The sequence below is a fragment of the Chinchilla lanigera genome, unplaced genomic scaffold (assembly GCF_000276665.1).
Source record: "Chinchilla lanigera isolate Chin_1 unplaced genomic scaffold, ChiLan1.0 scaffold00054, whole genome shotgun sequence".
In the NCBI taxonomy this organism is placed as follows: domain Eukaryota; kingdom Metazoa; phylum Chordata; class Mammalia; order Rodentia; family Chinchillidae; genus Chinchilla; species Chinchilla lanigera.
This window is the reverse complement of record NW_004955455.1, coordinates 5706482-5729852: the sequence shown is the minus strand read 5'-3', so window position 1 is coordinate 5729852 and position 23371 is coordinate 5706482. Positions and strand designations below refer to the sequence as shown.

The 23371-nt window shown below is 43.0% G+C and overlaps 1 protein-coding gene across 11 annotated transcripts in view; it reads right to left on the bottom strand.

Moving 5' to 3' along the window:
- The window catches only part of Sfi1 (SFI1 centrin binding protein), a 77774-nt gene that overhangs the window by 15026 nt on the left and 39377 nt on the right, over positions 1–23371 (bottom strand). For all 11 annotated transcript variants that reach the window (XM_013520410.1, XM_013520407.1, XM_013520408.1 and 8 more), the window contains 8 exons: positions 18186–18342; positions 16238–16399; positions 14909–14979; positions 13841–13933; positions 11617–11714; positions 9906–9972; positions 4514–4644; positions 135–216 (listed from right to left, as the gene is read on the bottom strand). In XM_013520410.1, the coding sequence (XP_013375864.1) occupies positions 135–216; positions 4514–4644; positions 9906–9972; positions 11617–11714; positions 13841–13933; positions 14909–14979; positions 16238–16399; positions 18186–18342 (861 nt within the window). The remainder of the gene's footprint in view (positions 1–134; positions 217–4513; positions 4645–9905; positions 9973–11616; positions 11715–13840; positions 13934–14908; positions 14980–16237; positions 16400–18185; positions 18343–23371) is intronic.

The window sequence follows — 23371 nt, the reverse complement described above, 5'->3', positions numbered from 1 at the left end:
TCCTGGCTCATGAGGCCCAGCCCACCCATGCGGGCCTGGCTTCCCTGCAACTTTCTAAGGAGGGGACACAGTGGGAACAGGGGCTTTGAACAGGTCCTACCCCTCCAGGCACCTCCTCAGGGACGGCCACTTACTATTCTCTCTGCCAAGCGGTTTTCTCGATGCTGGAACATCTTCTGCCACCAGAAAGTAAAGATTCGCTTCTCTAACATCTCCCTGAAAACAGGGGAAGGGCCGCGGAACAAAAACGAATAGTGGGAAAGCACTTCATAACAACAAAAAGCACTTCACATAAAAGACAAAAATCCAACAGAACTGTAAGTTCCAGATGACTGGATTTTCCTTAACAAACTCTAATGAGAAAGAAAGAAAAGGAATACAGGCAACAGTCAAAAGTTTCCCTAATGAACACAGATGTAAAAATCCTCAATAAGATACTGGCAAACAGAATGCAGGAAATCATCAAGAAGATTATATACCATGACCAAGTTGGATTCATTCCAGGGATGCAGGGATGGTTCAACATATGCAAATCAATAAATATAATACACCATATTAACAGAGTTAAGGACAAAAACCGTATGATCACCTCAACAGACGCAGAAAAAGCATGTGATAAAGCCCAACACCCACTCATGATAAAAACCCTACAGAAAATTGGATAGATGGTCTTTATCTCACTGTGCAGTTCAGGCTAGTCTTAAACTCACTTTGTAGCCCAGACTGGCCTTGAACTTGCAATGATCCTCCTGCTTCAGCCGCCCAAGTGCTGGGATTACAGGCTCAGCCACCTTACCTTTGACGAAGATGCCAAAAACATTCACTGGAAGAAAGAAAGCCTCTTTAATAAATAGTGCTAGAAAAATTGGCTTTCCATATGCAGAAGATCAAAACTAGACCTACATCTTTGACCATGTACTACACTAAAATCAAAATGGATCAAAGATCTAAATTATTAAAATAGAAACACTAAATCTGCTGACAACAGAGTAGATAGAACTCTTTTTTTTTTTTTTTTTTTTGGTTTTTCTCGGTACCGGGAACCGAACTCACGACCTTGCGCTTGCCAGGCAGGCGCTTTTGCCGCTGAGCTAAATCCCCAGCCCCCAAGTAGATAGAACTCTTGAAGACACAGGTATAGGCAAAGACTTCATGAAAAGAACCCCAACTGCACAAGAACTATCACAAAGAATCAACAACTGGGATCTCATCTTATTAAAAAGCTTTTGCACAGGAAGAGAAACCAGCCACAGAGCGAACAGACACAGTGTGTGAAAAAATGTCTGCCAGCTGTTCCTCAAAGGGCTACTATCTAGAATATATAAAAAACCAAAAAAATCAGAGCCCCCAAATTTAAAGACCTAATACAAAAATAGGCATCAGAGACGATATACACTTCTCAGATGAAGAAGTAGAAGTGGCAAATAAATATAAGAAAAAATGTTCAGTATCACTGGCCATTCAAGAAATGCAAATTAAAACAACACTGAGATTCCATCTCACCCTGGAAAGAAGGGCTGTCATCAAGAAATCAACCAATAACAAATGCTGTGGAGAAAAAAACACTTCTCCACCGCTGGTGGGAAACTGGTGCAACCACTATGGAAATTAGTGTGGAGAGTTCTCAAAAAACTCAGACTAGAGGTCTCATTCAACCCAGCTGTTCCCTTTCTGGGTATTTTCCCGAAAGAATCAAAAGCATCATACCAGAGTGATCTACGCACACCCATGTTTATAGAGGCACAGTTTATAATAGCTAAATCATGGAAACAGCCCAAATGGCCATCAACTGATGAAAGGATAAAGAAGATGTGTTTTTTTTATACAAATGAGTAGCACTCTGCCATAAAGAAGGTTAAGCTTGAGATATTCCTAGGTAAATGGGTGCACCTTGAGACCATATTCAAGTGAAATACATCAGACACACATGTGTAAATACTGCACTGGTATGACAAACTGAAAGTGTAAATAAGGGCCAAAATGTATAATAGATACTGTGCAATAGGAAGAAAATGTTTAAATGGGAAGGGGAACTAGGCACGGGGGAAGCAGAAAGGAAGGGAAAAGAAAAAAAATGAGAAAAGGAGGAACAAATGGAAACACAGCCTTCGTAAATACGGGAGAGGAAGAGGAGTTGAAGGGAGGGTAGGGGAATGGTGGGGGAAAAAAAGAAACAAGATACATCAGGTACAGGCACAATTCTCTACGATGAATGTGATCTGTATGTATACCTAAAATGTACAAATAAACTTAATTTTAAAAAATCTACTAATAAAGAAAAAAAGACAAATAATTTTTAGTCATAATTGACAGTCCACAATAAATTGTCTGTAATCCTAACACATTAAGCCAAGACCCTAATAGTACAGAAGATAGATACTGGCAATTTTAATTTGCTAAACCACAAACCACTGCTACAAAAATTTGCCTAACGTGAGAACTACAAATCAAACTGATCCTAGGGGTTAGGAGGATTGTTATATTTGGCGCTGGGTACCGTGCTAGTATATGACATGTATTATCCCATTTGGCTTTCACGACAAACTATGAGACAGGGACTATTATCTAAGCATCTCTACCCTACTTTCAAGGAGACTGACGTGCAGAGTGAGTGACCTGCCCAGGGTAACAGCTGCTAGGTGGCAGAGCAAAGGTTTGAACTCAGCCCTAACCAGCTTCCCAACCGCACCCTCAATTATTCTGCTCCCTTATAAACTAGGAAGGAGGAAACCTGAAAGATGAAATTTAATAAAAGAGTTAGCCAGGCATGGTGTTGCCCACCTGTAATCCCAGCACTCAGGAGGATGAGGCAGGACGATCACCATGAGTTTGAGGCCAGCTACTGGGCTACATAAGCAAGTTCAAGACTAGCCTGCACTACATAGTGAGACTCTGCCTCAAAAGACAAAACAAAACAGAACAAAAATCAAAAGATCAAACCACCAAAAGATAACAAAATCTCAGTCAGGCTTTCACCATCCTTCCAGCCTCCTGGCTACTTCCTGTCTCCAGTTCACGCACCAGCCTCTTGTCTCCAGTCATAACTCCAAAAACCCAAGGCTGCTGTGCAGCAAAAATCCTTGTAGAGGTTCCTCTTAGCAACTTTGAAGGTACTCTCAAACGTTTTCTACCCCCAGCACGCAAAATACAAATAGCAACAGAAGCAAGTACTGACTGTTTGTTTGTAAAGAAAACAAAGGGGTGTGTGTGTTTTAAAGACTAAAACCGTTTCTCAAATGGGCCTTATACCAGACCCATTATAGCAATCGGGTAAATGTAAAGCCCGTCTTTCTGCAAAAGAGGGCAGAGACGAAGGGTGTGCCTTTGGCAGCCTCTATTCTCTGAGACTACCTCCCTAAAATCATCTCCTTGGACTCTGGAACTCAGGGGCTCCAGAGTTCTGGGTGATCTTCTCAAATCAGCATCTGGGGTCCTCCAAATTCAAGATTACCACCGTTTTTACTATTGCACACTCCACGCCCAGCCTCTCCAACTTAAACTGATGTACTCTATAGTCGGGATAATCTCCAAAACTGTTCCCTTGCTAGCTCCATGCACTTCTCCAAACATCTGTCCATCCTGTCTACAGGATCAGACCAACCCCCAGTTTGGGCCTCCATCCTCATCCCCATGCTTCGAAGGAAGCCACCCCCACGTACTTCCTTGCTCTCCAGCTACCCTCAGTACCATCTCTGAGGTCTAGAAGAATCTGTGCCCTGACCTAACTGGGATTAATAGCTTTATTCTTAAAGCTCCTACATTGAAGAGATCCTCTTCTTGATCAAGTAGAAATCACCTGGACTTTGGAATGGGGATATGAATTTATATCCTGGATCTCCCCCCCACTTACTGATTGTGTTACCATGGATATAGGTCATTTATCATCCTCAATCTGCTCTCTCAGGACTTGTAGGAGAAGGAAATTATTAATGAAGATAATTATGTCACAGGCAGAATGAGCTTATATATTTGCTTTCTTTCATCACGTAATGCCAACCCACAGTGGTGACACGGCAATTAACTATTTCTTCATTATGTTCTGCAAACACGTTGGAAGGACCTGCCTTGGGCAAGTTTGGTCGTATGGGAGCTCAAAAGATGTAGCACAGCACAGCTTCTGGATCTTTCTAATTTTGTTGATGACTATAATTTTAAGAGTACAAAATGCCAGGTCTTGCAACAGCAACTAAACATTTCAGGGAAATCACACTGAGGAATGCCTGCCAAGAACAGGCCAGGTCCTCCTGTGCTGGTCCAGAAAGCTAATGGTGTTTATAATGGAGTTCTCAGCCTCATGAAATAAGAACAGGGCATAAAACACAAGCTATTTGTAAAACGCTTGCGATAAAGATGGACAAGAGTTAATAACTGTCTTTTCCTGTTAGATGAAATCAACAGGCCCACACTATTGAAAACCCATGAAGAACCAGAAGCGGGAGGGCTGGGAGGATGAGAAGCAAAGCATGGCTGGCAGAGCTGGACCAGAGACACCTGATAGGAACTGCACGCGTACCTGCGGAAACAGGCTGCTGTTGTGTTGAGGATGCCCTCTTGCTGGTGCCATCGCCAGAGTCTGCTCCACGCGTGGAAGGCAGCAGGCAGGGCTCTCTGCTGGAAATGACCATCTGCTCTGGCCTGCAGTCGCTAAAGTAAAATAATGAATGGCTTTTGTGCTTTGCTTTTATTTATTTTTCACCAATCTTTCAAGGTCACACTCACAAGGGAGGATTGCTTTCTGCACAATGAAACTGATAAAAAGATAAAAATCATTATGTTAAATCTTTGCCAATATACTAGGTAAAAATGAAAGACAAAAATTATTCATTTCCTTAAATACATGTCAACTGACCATCTCTTCATAAATATTTAGATAAATACATATGCCCACATGTGTATACCTAAATTCTTTCCCTTCTGCTTAGAGGTGTTCATATCCATTGGCTGTTTTAGCTGACTGTATTTAATTCGGTGATATATACAAGTGTTTGAACCTTAAAATCTTTGTCAGTCTTTTGTCATGTGTGTTTGTAGAATCTCTTTGTCATATAGATTCTTTAACTTTTTACATAATTATGAAAGGTTACTATTTTATTCATTTACCGGTAAAAACACAAACAACTGATCTACAAATAGATATGCCTCCATGATCTAAAATACTGGGGAGGAAATCATACATGCACATGGGAAGGAGGCTTTAAAACATGGCTGTAGGGCAGGGAGGGTGGCGTATGTCTGTATTCCCAGCACACTGGGAGGCTGAGATAGGAGGATTGTGAGTTCAAGCCCAGACTGGGCAACTTAGTGGCTTAGTAAGACCCCATCTCAAAATAAAAAATAAAATGGGCTAGGGGTGTGGGATGTGGTGGTGCACACCTGTAATCCCAGCACTTGGGAGGCTAAGGTAGGGGGATCATCACAAGTTTGAGGCCAGCCTGAACTACATAGCAAGAGCCTGTCTCAACAACGCTAAAAAAGGGATGTGGAGATACAGCTCACTGAAAAGGTTCTGGATTCAATCCCTTGTCCCCGACAAAAAGGTGAATCAAAAAAAAAGACATAGTAGGGATGGCTGCTCTCTACTCCAAGGTTACTGGGGCCTCAGCTGGGAAAATTCTAATGGTAAGGGATTGAAATCACGGCATCTTCATGCATGTCTGGTTCCTGGCTTGGAATGACTCAAAGACTGGGCTGAACTGGGAACGTTAACCTGAGAGCTTACACACTGCCTTGCCATGAGATGCAGGCTTCTTCACAGCAGTGTCCTTAGGGTAGTCAGGCATCAGGGCTTCAGAAGTGACTGCTCAAGGTGACAAAGCAGGTGTACGGCCCTTCCTTATGGCCTGCCTTATCAGCCACCTAGTGTCAATCTGGCTACGCTCTCTTGGTCAAAGCAGTTGCTATCCCACCCAGGTCCACACTCATACCGGAGGATCAATGAATTTGCAGCAACTTTGTTTTCTCAGTACAGAAGACTGCAGCAGAAGCCATAAGCTGCATCCACAGCTGTCTTTATATTTGACACTAGTTCTCACTATGCAGTCCAGGCAAACCTCTTCCTAACTCAGCCTCTTGAGTAGCTAGGGTTACAGGTGCGTATTGCCACACCTAGCTTTCCTTGCACCCCAGTACTAGGAATTAAATCCTCAAACATGCTAGGCAAGTGCTCTACCACTTTACTGCTGTAGCCCTTTTCATTTCACGCTGAGACAGGGTCTTGCTAATTTCTCCAGGCTGGCTTCAAACTTGCAATCCTCCTGCCTCAGCCTCCCAAGTAGCTGGGATTACAGGTATGTGTTACCATGTCCAGCTACCCACTATGTTTTATCTTAATTTCACTTATCTTAGCCAAAAGGCCAAGAAGTGATTGTCTTATCTTAATTTTTGAGCAAGAGAATCCTTAAACACAGTATCGTGGTTGGTGTTTGATGCCACGGAGTTTGGGATGATTTTTAACAAAGCAACAGATCACTGGAATAGTGTGTACATGCACATATGTGCATGAATATATGAGTACAAGTACTTCAACCCACACAGAGAAAGATGCAGGTTTAACTACCAAATGCCTTCTTAAAAAGGCAAGCTTTTAACTATCTTTTTCCCCCCTTCTTTTTATGTCTTTCTACACTTCCAAAATTTTCTGTCTGTATCCTGTTTTTCTTTGAACTTTTCATTATGGGCACTGTTGATTCATAAATGAAACTAGAAGCAACAGTCTAATCAAAGTCTATAAACCTATTCTCCAACTTTAAAAACTGGCAAACATTTTGCCATTCTGTATTATTTTTTTTTTAAGTTTATTAGTACATGTGTATATTACATAATATTTACATTCCTTGTGGGAAATTAGTACATGTACCCATTACTTCTTAATAAGGAAAAAACCCACAATAAATAATGTTTTATCTTTTCCTCTTTTCTGTTTTCTTTTTCTGGTACCGGGTATCAAACTCATGACTTCAGGCTTGCCAGGCAAGCGCTTATGCCACTGAGCTACATCCCTGGCCCTATCTTTTCCTAAAATAGAAGAACTGATGTGCTCCTGGGATATTTACACCAAGAGGTGACATTCACACTGTTAGCTAAAGCTTTTTCAAAAGCAGTGGCTGAATAGTGTTCTGCTATTCTTTAAGCTTATTTGGCCTTCAAAAGCAGACTAAGCTGGAGCAGTATGTGGGAGAACCTTGACCACTGACTTTTCAAATATGCTTAGTCCCTGGGCCAAGGAGAGCTCTCTTTCTCCAAGAAATAAAATGGTCTTCTTCTTTCCACCTGGAATAAACACAAATTTTCCACCCTGGCACTCAAGTCTTTTGCTAAAGAGCCTCCTAACATTCTACTGAACTAGCATTAAATTAATTCAACAGAACAACTGGCAATGTCCTTTCAAAAACAGCCACATATTCAGTCCTGGCCTTCCTTCTGGCTGGCACACCTCAGTGACAGGAGTCACTGGTGAGGAGGTCATACGCTATTTTTCACAACCCTTAGGCTGTAACTACATGTTAGATCTTTTTTGCGTATCTCTGTCTTCCTGAGAAACCACTTTGAAAATACCACCATGTATTACAGCAGCCATTGACATTTTTCTATTAATCTGTCCATAACTCTGTAATGTTTGTATTGTTCCTATGCTATTTCGTAAATGGATGTAGTTTATTATGTGTTTCCTACAACAACCATTGAGAATAGTTAATGATTATTTAATAGGTCACTCTTGTATAGCTCTGTTTATTTTCTTTAGAAGCCACTTTGAAGATACCAAAGTATAGTACAACAACTACTGATAATCTCCTACTTCTTTTGTCTGTAACTCACTTTTTTTTTTTTTTAAAGAGTAAAAGAAGGATAACATAATAATAGGGGGGACTTAGTAAATTACAGACAAAATGGTAGGAAATTATCAATGGTTATCGTTTTACATATTATTATCTACAAAATAGTTTCTCAGGAAAACAAATAGACAAATAATAGTGAGTTAGAGACAAAAGAGGTAGGAGATTATCAAGAGCTGTTGTGCTATACTTTGGAATCTTCAAAGTGGCTTCTAAAGAAAATAAATAGAGCTATAAATGAGTGACCTATTGAAAAATCATTAACTATTCTCATGTAACTCACTATTATTTGTCTATTTATTTTCCTGCGAAACTATCTTGTAGATAACAATATGTAAAACAACAACCATTGATAATTTCCTACCACATTGTCTGTAATTCAGTAAGCCCCCCTATTATTATGTTATCCTTCTTTTACTCTTTAAAATAATAATAATATCCCAGCCACATAGTCAAAAGGGATGTCAAAGAATGCAGTGACTCTAAGCATTTTCTAAGTGTGGAAGGCCAAAGTGACACAAAACAAGCCAATGCCAAGCCATCCAAACCTCCACGACCAAGGTGATCCCTCAGAAAAGCTCTGCCATGATCAATGGCAGTGAATTTGTTCATTCATCCATATATTAGTCAGCACAAGTTCTTTGCCAAGTACTGTGCTGGGCTAAGGAGAAGAGAGACAGGCTGTACTCACAAGGAGTTCCCGGCCGGGAGAAGAAAGAGGCCAGCTGACAACTGTGTGATGAATGCTCTGAACTACACAGGTAGAGGTAGGTGGGGGCCGAGGGAGCACCTGAGTTTCACAGGCAGCGAAGCACAGAGAACTGCAGGCGCAGTGAGGTGCAGAGTGTGAGCAGGACGTTCAGGAACAGCAGGCAGCGCAACTGCCGGTGCAGTGATGGAGGAGGAGTACTAACAGGGAGAAAGGGTAGAGAAACAGTGACCAGATCCTAGACAAGCTCATGGGCCTTGCTAAAAACTTGCATTCTGTCCCCAAGCTGTAGGGAACCAGCCCAGCTTTTTAGATTCAGGCGTTAGATTCTAGCAGAGATGGGGATGAGATGGGGGAGGGCAGCACAAAAACAACGAGGAGGAGTTTGGTTTGTGTTTCCCGCTGACTCGCGGCCATGGGTTGCTGAAGAGGGGCACTTTTCACGCAGACCTCATCAATGGAACACACACCTCCCCAGGTCTGAATGTGGCCTCAAAATCCTTCTCGGTTCAGCATTCTGAACAGCCGCTCCCAGTCATCACACCCAGCCTGTACGATCACACGCACCTGTCATCCTTAGGCTGTGAGAGCAGGAATTGTGCTACCTTGCATCATCCTTGTGTCCTCCGTGCTGAGCAGCCTGAAGGCTAGCCGTTGTGCAAAAAGTACAGTACTTCTTCAAAAGAACTCAATTTAGCTTTCTCAATCTGCTTTTACTAATTAGTCAATCTGACCCGCACGTCCTCTACCCACTGGTGCATGAGTGTGTGACCCTGTTTAGCACTAGGATACAGCATTTATGCTCTGTGTATGTCCTCCTATCTCCAGAAGGTCCCACTAGGCGACAGGCTTGCTAACTCGTACAATAAATTAATGCAACTCCAGATGTAAGTGGCTGTCCAGATTGGCGGCGCATACCTATAGCATCAGCACTAGGGAGGACTGCAAGTTTGAGGGCAGCCTGAACTACAATACTGAGATCCTGCCTCAAAATGAATGAATGAATGGATGGATGGATGGATGGATAGATGGGCAGGCTAAGCATGTAGCTCAGTGGTAGAATGCCACTGGATTTTATTCCAGCACGGGCGGGGGGGCTGGTTATGTATTTCATACATACACACATACATATGAATGGCTCGTAAGAATTCATTGCTTTCCTCCATTTTTCCAGCAGATGAAGGAATGGGAATCACGCAGTTTGTGACAACATAAACAGGGACTAAAAGAGATACATTTGTATTTCTTTCCTCCCTGCAAACAGAAGAGCAGGATCTCTTGGCATAGGCCTTTCCCAAGAGTCTTTCCAAAGCCAGCTCAAGAAGGTAAGGCAGTACAGCTACCTGCTTTAAAGGATCCCATACCTGCTTGTATCTTCTCTTCTGAGTATAACGTAACCACAATTTGATACACTTGTGCAGCAATGTTACCCTGAAATAAAACACAGAACATCAAGGTACTACTACCGTACTACTACTACACCTTCAAGTTTCAGATTTTTAAATTCCTGTTTTATTTTTAAGGCAGGTAAATCTGGGTACAGTTACTTCTTCTGACTTAAAGTCACCCATGGGCTTACTAGTTTCATTCTAGGAGACAGGAAAATAAGAACCTGATACCTAACATGAAACCTGTCAGCTCCTGGTTTTTGGACTCTGGCTTGCTTAAACATTTTGACAACTTTCTTCTTGTTCTCTTTTTGCAACGCTAGGGACCGCACCCACGGCCTTGCACATGATAAACAAATGCTCTACCGCTAAGCCACACTTCCAGGCCTTGATAACTTTCTTATAAATCTAATTAGACTGCTAGGTGCAGTATTTTTAGAATATGTATGAAATGTCCCAGAGATCCCAAACTTGCTTGTTTTAGGGCCAAACTCTGGGGCTTACTTGGGACTCTCTGGGCCTGTGACACGCTGCCTTTAATGTAGTGACACCGAGAATAAGAGCCACACTCAATTTTACGAACCAAGATTTAGAATAATGCTATACTTTGACAAGCTCTGATTTGAGTTAATTAAATATTAGGGTTCTCACTGACTCATTTCTTTAATGCTCTAAGGGATGGGGCTTTTTTATGCTCTAAGACTCGGTGTGTAGCTCAAAGGCTGAGCACCTGTTTAGTACGTGGCGGTCCTGGGTTTGATCTTCTGCACCAAAAATAATTAATTAAAATTTTTTTTGAAATGCTCCAAAATTAGACTTGTAACTACGCAAATTAGAAGGGAAAGAAAAGGGAGAGAGAAGTATATTAAACACATCGAGGGGCTGGGGATTTAGCTCAGCGGCACAGTGTCTGCCTGGCAAGCACGAGGTCGTGAGTTTGATTCCCAGTACCGGAAAAAAACAAAAAACCAAAAATAAATAAACAAACAAACAAACACATTGAATATTTTTAGCAGCAAGAAAATTAGTAATGATTATATTTTAAAAGTTAGACTAAGGAATTGTAGAGAAGGGAGCAGGCAACTTTTATTTTCATTTTATCCTTCCTTCTATACATTCTGAATTTTCTCCAAAGACATGTACTGCTTTTATTTAACCAAATGTTGAGCTTTAAAAAACTGAGAACACATGCCGGGCATGGTGGTGCATGCCTGCAATCCCAGCACTTGGGAGGCTGAGGCAGGAGGATCCTTGCGAGTTTGAGAACAGCCAGGGCTACAAAGTGAGCTCAATGCCAGCCTGAACTGCATAGAGAGACCCTGTCTCAAAAACAAACAAACCTGAGAACATTCCCTCTACCCTTCAAGACTGAGGCATAAATACCCACCTGGTCTGACCCTTTGACAGTAGTAAAGCATAAATCCTAAGATGTGAACATCATAACACCTAAAGAACAACGGCAAAACTCAGTACAAATATCCTCATTCTATCCCCATCTGACCAGCCAAAGCCAAAATGTAATCTAGGAACCAGTGGTTTACAGTAAGGTCTCCCCACTAAAAGACCTTTCTGAATCTATGGCACTAACTTGTGGCACAAAGTTCTGCCACTAACTTAGGCCTGGCAAAATGCAAGTTGGAATAACAAAGTATCCTGGGAGATGCTGAGGCTAAGGCCAGAGTCCTACCTGTAGTGGCCCCAGGCTATCCGCAGTAAGGGGAGCTGCTCTTTTTCTTCCCTCTGCTCAATCCGAGACTGCCAGAGATTCCAGAACCTGCGCAGCAGCTGAAACAAAACAGAAGTAAAATGGAAATGTACTCAGGTGAAACAGAACGACTGCTCTTAACCTAGTAGCGAGCCCTTACTCCAACAGACTGCGAACTCCCCCAAAGCAGCCACTGTCTGGAACAACCAACACACTTGGGCTTGCAAAGTATTTATGACTGCGTTCTGCACCTATTTGGACTAACACAACAGGCGAAGAGACGGCTCTTCCAGTCTATGGATACTGGATGAATAAACTTCCTAATCTGAGTCTCACTGAGAAAATGTCACTTTCTTTTTTTTTTTTTTTTTTTTCTCCGGTACCGGGAACCGAACTCACGACCTTGCGCTTGCCAGGCAGGCGCTTTTGCCGCTGAGCTAAATCCCCAGCCCCGAAAATGTCACTTTCAAAAATTACTTTAGAGTGCCAGGGATATAGCTGAGTGGTAGAAGCGCCTGCCTGGCAAGCGCAAGGTCCTGAGTTCAATTCCTGGTGCCACAGGAAAAAAGAAAAAAAAAAAAATTTTCAAAAGTCGTTTTAGAAATTGAAACTAATCTTACCACTGTGGCCACTCTATGAAGTAGCCTTGCCAAAAATGTTTATTTTCAATTAATCAAGTCCTTAGATCTAACTTCTACCTTACATGAACTGCTCCATGGAATAAAGACAATTAAGTGACATACAAAACAAACAGACTAATTTAAAAGGGAACATTATACAAAATAATGGGTACATCCTTTTAAAAAAGCCAGTGTCATTTTTAAGAAAAAGTGTACATTATGCTAACTAAAATGAACCAGTCACAAAAGGGCAAACAGCTCCACTTATGAGGCCTCTAGAGTGGTGAACTTCACAGAGAGAGAAAGAATACTGGTAGCCAGGGGCTGGGGGAAAGACAATGGGGAGTTAGGGTTTAATGGGTGATAGTGCGGCAGTTTTGCAAGATGAAAAGAGTTCCAGAGATGGATAATGGTTACGGTTGCACATGCACTTAATACCACTGAACTGTGTATTTCACAATGGCTAAGGTGATAAATTTTGTGGAATGTGTATCTTACTATAATTAAAAAATGTAAAAAATAAGTAAATGTATAAAAAAAGCAGTGTAGTGGGGGTGGGGATGAACTGTTCTAGCTTAAAAGTTTTAAAAGACATAATAGCCAGGCGTGGTGGTGCACGCCTGCAATCCCAGCACTGGGGAGGCTGAGGCAGGAGGACCTGTGAGTTCGGGAACAGCCTGGGCTACAAAGTGAGCTCAGGCCAGCCTGAACTGCATAGCGAGACCCTGTCTCAAAAAAGACAAAAAAAAAAAAAACCAAAAAACAGAGACATAATTATCAAATATAATGAATGGTCCTTAATTAAATCCATTTTGGGGACAACTGTAGGAATTTGAATATGGACTGGATATTGGATAGTAATGATATAGTGGTTATGTAAGAAACTAGCCTCATTCTGGGAATGATGCTTGCTGAAATGTTTAGGTGTAAAGCATCAGGATGTCTGTAATTCATTTGGAAATCATTCATGGGCAAAACTAAAACAGATCTAGTAAATATTAATAAATGCTGAATCTAGGTCATGAGTATATAGATCTTTTTATACTATTCTGTGTTTCTGTACGTGTGAACATTTTCATAAAACAATGACAAGTTCTATCCTCCTATGCTCAGAAACAAAACTTTCCAAGATAGCAGCTTTTTGACTTCAGGTAAACCAACTACTGAAGCAAACAGCTGCAATGGAAACACAAACACTGCCTCCTATAATGCAGAACTGAATGTATTTATATTACCAAATCCTTTACTGACAGTTAAAATCCATGGTCCCTGATCTCTGCGTCAACTATTAATTTTCTTAGCAAACAGATTAAAGATGGGGTTAAACGAGGCAAAAACAAGTTGCTCTCTTAGCAGCTAGGGATTATCACAGAAAATAAGCATTAAAATTTTGTTTGTTTTTCTTAGTACTAGGGATTGAACCCAGGGCCTGTGTTTGCTAGGCAGGCACTCTACCACTGAGCTATATCCCTAGCCAAGTGTTAAAATTTTGTAGTCTAAAATCTGGACAAATCTCTGGGCACAAAGGTTACAAAAACAGAATGACCATTGGAAGGGGTCCCTTGAAACAAGACGATAACCCTCACCATCATGTCATGCTGCCGGTGCGCGAGATTCTTTCTTATTTGCTGGAGATGAACTTGGGTCATGTTGTCTTTCAGGGCTCTGAAGCAAAAATTCTGTGTAAAGAACACAAGTGATTATCAAGAATCAGTAGTGCTTACAGAAACAAGGACAGGCAAAGGAGAGCACTGCCCTAAACCAGGTGAAAAGCTCAAGGCCGCTCATCTCCCTCAGTTTCTTTGCTCTGAGATTTAATGGGGAGCATAACACGACCAGGTACTCATTAATATTGGCTGAACCAATCCCTACGGTCCACAGTACTGCACAGGAACAAACACAGCCTCACCTTTGGCCCAGAGGATCCCATGACCTGGATGAGAACTCTACAGCAGGGGCCAAACATCAATTTTTGCCTCTCCAAAAGAACAAAAGCAGGCATCTTGCCTATGGCGCATTTTGGTTTTCTGCTTTTGTTTTTTACAATGTAAGGGTAACTGCACACATTCCTATAATTATAAATGCAGTTCTGCTACAGTGGAATAGGAGTCCTCAGGGACAAGGGGCTTGGGGTGGAAGCCCGCCTCCAGCTCCATCAATAATGCTTCACACGTGACCTAAGCAAAGCTCATTTGCTCCCACTGCCCTGCACCTGGGCTGCAGTTCCCTGAGGTTAGAGAGTTACAGGATTTCATATAGTGTTCTGTGGAATGCAAGAGGCCTTACACAGACTTGAAAGATATGTGGTAGGGGTGGGGAAGAGGAGCTAGCAGAACCAGACCTTGCTCCCAAGGTCGTGATTCAAGCTCTGCATCATGACTTTGAGCTCTGTTTTATATTAGGCTCTGCCATTAAAAAGGGGTCCCACTATGTAAAAGCCCTCACGACTAGATCATCTCTAAGCTCTGACCCCACATCATTAATTTCTGGGACCCAAAGTACAAACAGGGACATTCACAACGAAACAGGGTTTTGTGCCTGAACACAGCCCAGAACTGGCTGCACTGTGTGCAAGCCAGGGTAGGTCAGGGACCCCCAACTATGGATGTCACCAAGGCCGAGGAACAAAACTGCACCAGGCAGCACGCTCTTACCAGCAGGCTGCGCTGGTGGTGCCGTTCTGCCACCTCACGCCGAGCAGTTTCTTCTCTACACAGTAACACATCTGCCGGGAAGTCAAGGCCTCCAGTCTCCACAGGGGTCCACCCCCACAATTCCCCCGAGACCGGCACAACTGTCCCTTCCAACTGAAAGCCCCTTCTCACCTTCTCTGCTGAGGGAACGTGTCATCTCTAAGGGTTATAACCTTACCTTGCCTGAATCGCCATAGCCGCCCTCATAGGACTTGACCCAAAGCTTTACGACAGTACTTTTCACACCATGTTTTAAAATCCTTGATTATGTCTATTTTCCCCAAGAGACAATGAACACTGTTACAGTTTTTGAGTTTCCCTGTAAAGCAGAACTTAAGCAGGACTTTAACATAAAAAAGGACTTTCTTTAATGAACAAATGAATGTGTGGATAAACATCTGAGGCAGTCCAAATTCTCACACTTGAACACAATGTGGTAGGGACAGTGATCAAGAACATATGTACAGGACCAAAGGTCTATATTCTGCCAATGATTACTGTGACTTAGAAAGTCACTTAGCCCCTTGAATCTGCTTCCCATCTATAAATGGAGACAGTGACAACAACTGCATAGGACTGCTGCAAGGACTGAGAATGATGCAGAATGGCTGCAAATATGGAAAGCTCAAATAAATGGATTTTTCCTTTTGGTACCAAGAATCAAACTCAGGACCTTGTGCTTGGCAGGCAGGTATGCCACTGAGCTATATCCCCAGCCCTAAACGGAAGTTATGATCATGTGATGGTGTCACTAAGAAACAGACTTGACACTGGATGTGGCAGCACACAGCTGTAATTCCAGCACCCAGGAGGCTGAGACAGGAGGATCGCCACAAGTTCAAGGCCAGCCTGGGCCACATGGTGAGTTCAAGGCAGCCTGAAGTACACAGCAAGACCCTGTCTCAAAATAACAACAACAACAAAAAAGAAACCAACTGGTGTGGCTACTTCCACCACCTAGTGGATAGAGAAAACCAACGGTAACAGAAAAAATAAAGGATAAAACTATCTGGGGTCCGGTGAGGGGGTGTCAAGAAAGGGCTTGCGAACTTTCTACTTTTTAAATTGGTCAGAGGTTCATTTAATTATTATTAATTAAACTGTAAATATATGTGGAAAGTACTCTTTGTTTGCATGGCCCTCATTAAACTACTTTTTAAAGAAATCAACAGAGATACAGCTGCCTTAAACTGTTTGGTCATTGCTTCCTCTTGATACTTGTTTACATACTGTTGGGTCCAGACTATACTGCCCGAGGTGGCTGACGGGCCTGCGTGGCTGGAAGGATACAGTGTCTCCAGTGCGAGAAGACCCTCCGCAGTGCCATCTTCCTGGCCAGCTCTTTCACTAGGGCCTGGTGGGCATGCAAGCTCTGCCTCTGCTCCCAGGCCCAGCGCCAGTCACAGAAGTGTACCTGGAGCACGGTGACACGGTGCAATTGCGCAGCCATCTCTGAAACAAAGAAATATGACTTAGGAGCTGTTCAGGAGATGAGCTAGAAGGATCTGTGAGATGAAGTAAAGCTACTGGCAAAGAGCAGAGATTCAAGGCTCCTCCCCCAAAGGATCCTTAAGGTTTTTAGGCTGGGGATGTGGCTCAGTGGTTGAGCACACACTTAGCACATTTTTTTTTTTACACTTAGTACATTTAAGGCCCTGAGTCTGACCCCAGTACCCTTCACCTCAAAGTTCAAGAAGACAGGTTATTAAGAATCCCTGAGTTACCTCTCCTCTCTCCAAGGAAAGAGAAAGGTTGGTGATTTAAGGAGAATAAAATAAAATCAGTTCTATCCAAAGGCTGACACTTATCGTTAACTACCGGTGAGTAAGAAAGGCAACTGATCTTTCAAAGAAGGCTGTTTTACTTCTGCCTCTACGTGAATGACCCCCGGGGGACTCAGGAACGGGGCTGATAACACACAGCCCTCGCTGCAGTGTGGCAAAGGCCTCCCTGAGCTTTCAGCCAGGCTGACCCTGGCTGCCAGGTGCATCACTTTTGGGTCTGCCAGTGGGTTGATGAGTGGAAACCCAGCAAGCAGGAGGAGTGCATTCTGAACTGCAACGCTGTAGGTGCAGCACGCATTAGTCTGTAGTTCACCACGCTCAACAGCCTCAAGCCTTCATCTTTCAGCTTTGAGCAACTGCGTGTCTGGGTTGCTGTCACTGTCTTCAGATACTGCGAAACTTCTCCAGTGACAGTGCTGGCAGTCTAGGACACTTCTGTGGGGGTATGGGCAAAAGCTGGGAAGCATATCATGGCGCTTGACTCATTTTTGTGTAAACTCAATAAATTTAAGTACAGCTGGGCATGGTGGCGCACCCTGTAATGCCAGCATTTGCCTCCTGCTGAGGCAGGATGATTGCGGCAGGTTTGAGGCCAGCCTGGGCTATGCAGTGAGTTCAGGCCTGCCTGAACTACAGAGCAAAACTCTGTCTCAAAAAACCTAAGTAAATAAATAAATTTAAGTAAAAAGTGTGTACCAAAGATCATGTTCCTATACTTCATTACTTCTAGAGGGAAACTAAACCATAGGAACAGTACCCCCCCAAAAAAATCATAAATCACATGCATTTATATAACCGAGGACAAATAGAATCTGAGTATCTATAATAGGAAAAGATTAAGTAAATTAAGGTAAACCATCTTAAAAAATATGAATACTCATTTACAAATAATATTTATGAAAAAGGTAACATTTATGATGAATAGGCATAGGACAGTGTAAAAAAGTATAATACAAAATTGTAGGTAACAAATTAATCACAATATCAACAGCCTTGTGTGACATAAAATATATGCTTCAGGGGCCAGGGATGTAGCTCAGTGGCACAAGTGCCTGCCTGGCAAGTGCAAGGTCCTGAGTTTGATTCCTGGTACCAAAAAAAAAAAAAAATATGTTTCAATCACAGTTAGAATCCTATTTGCATAAAACAGATGTATAGAACTAAACACTATGAGGAAATACATGTAAATTGAGAATGATATCATTTTCACCAGGTGTAGTGGTGCATGCCTGTAATCCTAGCACTTAGGAGGCTGAGGCAGGTGGATCTCTGAGAGTTTGAGGCCAGCAAAACTACATAAAAAGAATGGAAACAGAACGATGTAATTTTCTCCTCAATTTCCTTTCACAAAAATTTGTGGCTATATTTCTTCATAAAGTACTACTGGCAACAGGGAAATGAGTGGATCTTGTGCCTAACTTCTCTGTCTGGGGCAGCGAGGGCTTCCAACCCACCATCCCGCTGTCTCTTTACTCTGCACATGTTCAGGTATTCAAGCCAGGCCCTCAGGAACTTCCTCTTTTGCCACCACCGATGATGCTGTACTGCGGAGACCAGCTTCCACCTCCCCCTCTGGCTCAGCAGGAGCTGCTCCTTCCACCGAGACCACGCCTGAAACCAGAATAAAGACAACGGTCACAGAAAATGGGGCAGCAAAGTGAGGGGGGGAAGAAACAGAAAGATGCACGCTGGGAAGGCTGAGGTGAGACACAAAAGAAACGGGCAGTGAGTGCTACCTCCCTACCAGGATCAGACGCTTCGGGAATCTTGGGAGAAAAGGTCATTAAGAAGCACATTCGGCTTCCAGAAAGTAGTATTTTTATGAACTAGGGGGGCAAAAAGAGGCTTGGGGTGTAGCTTAGCAGGGCACACACAACAAAAGTCAACCTGCAGACAAGAAGCAGGGACAAGGTGAAGGGGACAGAATGACTTCAGATTTGGGACAGGTGAGGGGCTGCCTATTCTTGTAAAGTGGGAGGGATCCTATGAAGAGGCTCTTTCTCAGGTGGATTTTTCTTAGGGAAGTGTACCTACACAAATTGAAGGTCTGTAAGAGAATTTCTTAAGGGTATCCACAAACAGCCGGGCATGGTGGTACACACCTGTAATACTATCCTGGGAGGCTGAGGCAGGAGTATCACCGCAAGTTTGAGGCAAGCCTGGGCTACATAATTAATTCGTTCAAGGCCAACCTGAACTGAAGTATATAGTGAGACCCTCAAAAATAAAAATAAAGACCATCCATAAAAATGCACCCCTAGTCCCAGTACCACACACACACACAAAAAAATGCACCCATAGGAAAGCCTTCCTTCATGTATGTTCAGTAATAATACATGCCCTAGATTAAAGATGACTCAGACTTCATCTCCTTTTTTTAAATGGCAGTAAAGTTTTATTAAAGGCAGGGAAAGAAACAGGCTCTGCAGAGCAAGTTTGGGCCAAGTAAAAGTAGGAAAACAAGTACACCCAACAACATGAGGGCGGGCCACTGTGCAGGAGAGAACACGGAATACCTATTTTCCTTCCCTTCCTCTCAGATGAATACCACTCTTATTTCACCAAGGAAGTAAAAGCCATCAAAAGAGAATTTCCTCCAGCCGCTACAAGGTGTTCATTCCCCGCCACCCCTTCTGCCTCTTCTCCCACTGCAGTTGTACCATCCCACTCCCATTGAAGACCCCCTCCGTTACAGCTACATCCCGTCTTCCCGCACCTTCTCAGGTTTATGACATGGCAGCTACTCCTTTACTGCACTGCACCCTCAGTTTTCATTTTTTACTAGATTTTAAGTCAGCAAGTACATGTACTATTATTTCTCCAATCCTAAAAAAAAAGTCCCTCAGGATGTGATGATGCTCACAAGCCGTGGGTGACCTTTGACTGGACTCTGTACTAGATGCAAAAATAATACATAGTTCTAATATGAACTGTATTTCACATATTATTGTATCAATATTAAATGTCTTAGATCTAATGATAGAATGTCCTTGGTTTTAGAAGATACCAATGAGGTATTTAACATAAACTTTAGTCTACAATTTCAAGTGGTTCAGAAAAAATCTACTGTAAGGGGTAAAAATATTTTTAATTGGTCCATACTTTATTAACTGCTTAGCAAGCCCTTATTCTTAGCCGTAGCTTGGTCAACTAGCAGACAAGGACGTGCAGGCTGTTAAAAGACTCCAGAGACAGATTTTCTTGAATCCTGGAAACCAAGAGGCTAAAAATAACTACGGAGAGAACTACAGAGGGAGGAGGGGACAAGAAGACGGGGTGGACAACAGGTGTGGGATGAAATGGATTGAGAGGGACAGACTGTGAACCCCGGGTCCCAGGGATGGGGAGGGACTCCTGTGAGTTAGGAGGGAAAACACACAGCGTCACCACAGGCATGTGCCCGCCTCTGCACAGGCGCCACTCTTGCAAGACTTTGGATTAAAAGCCCCACTTTTGCTGCCTCTGGATTCCAACTTCTTATTTTGGTCTGGACAAGCGAGATAATTTCTTATACACTTATAGACCTAAGAAGAAAATGGTTAAACAGTGGGTTAAAGTAGATGAAGTATACACAGTATTCACTTTTCAGTGATTTGATACTTGTCAAAAATAAAAAGTTGGGGGCTGGGGATTTAGCTCAGGAGCACAGCGCCTGCCTGGCAAGCGCAAGGTCCTGAGTTCGATTCCTGGTACCAGGGGGGGAAAAAAAAAAAAGAAGTTGGAGGAAAAGATACTGTCACAAAAATACCTCCTGAAAGGCAGAAGTGATTCTCAACAAAGGCAACCCTCCAACAGAGTGCACTTTGCCATCCAGCCAATACACTAGCTTTCTCTTCTCCAAGCTCCTCAAAAGAGCTATCCTCTTACCTTCTCCCACACCAGGTTTTCCCGAGCCCACTACTGTCAGCTGAGACTTCACTTAGCAATTTTATTGATGATCCCTGGTTGCTCAGTATGAAGGTGAAATTTGCCCTTACCTTTCCCGATCTGCCAGGAGTGTCTGACACGACAGATCACCCCTTCCTTCTTTGCCTCCTTTGTATACCCGTAGGGTGCCTTCTTGTTCCTGCTGCTGACTTCACAGGTGTCCTGGAACTTGTCTTCCAGCTTCATTCTCTCCCTTTGTTCTTCCATCCTAATTTCACGGCTTTGAATACCATCTGCCTGCTGAGGACTCCCAGGTGCAGGTCTCCTGCCTGGGGCCTCTTCAATACTCTACACATACACCCTGGGCCTCTTCGCCTCACACACAGATGGATACTCAAAAGGCCCCTCGGGCTGAGGACGCAGAGTTCTGAGGAAAGTTACTCCCAACACTTCCCCAGCTAGCGGCTGCTCCCTCGGTCACCCGCATTTCAGTAAAGGCACCTCCACTGTTCTAGCGCTTTAGCCCAACCTTGGAGTCATGGACTCCAAAACTTCTCACGTTATCTGCCCGTTAGCAAATCCTGTTGGCTGCTCCTTCCAAATACATCCAGGATCCAGCCACATACCGTCCTGTATCATCCTGTCTACAATCTTACTTGGAATTTTCTAACAGTTCTTTTGTTGTTTTTGTTTTTCAGCGGTGGTGATGGAACCCAGGCCCCCCACGTGCTCGGCAAGCACCCCACCTCTGAGCCACACACAGCCCGTCTTTTCCCTCTTTCTTACCCAGATCTTCTCTGCTCTACTCCTAACACCACAGCCAGTGTGCTCCTTTTTTTTTTAAGTGTGGGCCTTTTATTTGCTTTGGTCTTCATGTTACTTAAATCTCTCCTTTTTCACACAACTCCCCTCCCGGATCTTTTTCTCTTTTGTGTCAGTATTAGAGAGAACAAGTCCTTTAACCTATAAAATGTCCCACATTTTGGATCTGATGGTCTCCTCAAGGTATCGTTCACTTGTTCTTCCAGTGCCTGACTTCCCATAAGCTGACAGATTCACGTTAGGCTAAGTTGGAGTCATGTTCAATCTGGGGGACAAGGATATTTCAGGAACATAGCTGAGCACTTCCTGTTCTGACGTACCACGAGGCACGTCACGTCTGGCTGCCACAACTGTTACAATACTGAGACGGTTTGGCGGCTTCGGACGGGAGTTAGCCTGAGGTCTCCACTGTGTTTCCCATCATCCTCTCACCTAGTGATTGCTGCCTAGATCCATGTCCTTCTGAGGGCTGGCGAAACATCAGTTTTCTAAGTCTAGTATTCCTGCTGTATTAACTGGAATTCTTTTATAAACAAGTCTTCTTTCTCATTAACCACTTGGTTTCTTGGAGACACAGACTGTACAAGAAAGGTGGGACGGGGCTGGGGATTTAGCTCAGCGGCAAAGCACCTGCCTGGCAAGTACAAGGTCGTGAGTTTGGTTCCCGGTACCAGAGAAAAACCAAAAAAAAAAGAAAAAAGAAAAAGAAAGGTGGGCTGTATGCTTAACTTTGTTGCCTTCACTGATTTCAAAGAACTGAGTTAATGCCCTAATGACCCCAAACAATGACTGTAAGGATCCACTGGGTTCCTGTTGTACCCCATGAAGGAACGGTGGCGAGAATGAGGAAGAAATAGACAAGAGGCAAAAAGCTGGGATCAGGCAGAGATCCTCTCTCCTGAGCGGAGAACGGGAACGGCCCGAGAACAGTAGTGTTTATTTTACACCCTCGAGAGGTTGATTAATCTCAGCCTCTCTGCCCAGCAACAAGCTGCAAAGGCCTGCGAGGAGCTCCCGGGCTCTCGGGCTGGCTTCCTCCTGCACGTGGAATTACTTTCCAGCTTCGGCCGCTCCCACCAAGTGACCGATGAGTAGTTTTTAAAAGCCATTTTCAAGGCATGAATTTTGAGATATTTGGATTTTTAAATCTCTTGTAGTAGTATTTTCGATGGCCCAACTTTTCTCTCTTAAAGCTCTTTCAAACTCTCTCCTGAATCCCTAACACCACCTCACTAGTTTTTATTAATTTCCTCCCTTTTTGGCATACCACATCCTCAGCTTATTTTGTCTATTTCCTGACCCAGACCTACGGTCAGCATTTCTCAAAAAGCTCTCACTCCTTTCAGAGGGAAATAGTAGAAACCGCAACTGGGGCACTTAGGATACTAAATGCTGTACTACTGCCACTGTCCTAAGTCTTTCCAACAAAATGTTTAAAAATGTTTTTAAAGACAAAATAAAGCCATGGGTTCATACTGATGTTCACACATCCAATGACAGCTTACAGGGCTTTTATTTAATTTCTTTGCTTTTGTACTTACAAACTTTTTTTTACGCTGAAAATCCTGATCCCTAAAGATAGTGCATTGTAATTTGCTTTATCTTACAATGTAGTTATAATAATTTTAACATAATTCTAAACCTACTAGTAACAGTAAGGCCAACCACCAAACAGTTCTTGATGTCTTAGTGTTTTATGTCCTTAGAATACTTTCTAGGAATGAACAGTCAAAATACACAATGCATACTTTATAAAGTTCCTAAGTAATTATTTTTATGTAGTTATTGCCACAAATTGATATGTTTGTTTTAGTATGCTTTAAAATTCTATGGATCGCTTTTTGACTTATATTTGGTTTTTAAATTTTTATTTTTTGGGGCTGGGGATTTAGCTCAGCGGCAAAAGCGCCTGCCTGGCAAGCGCAAGGTCGTGAGTTCGGTTCCCAGTACC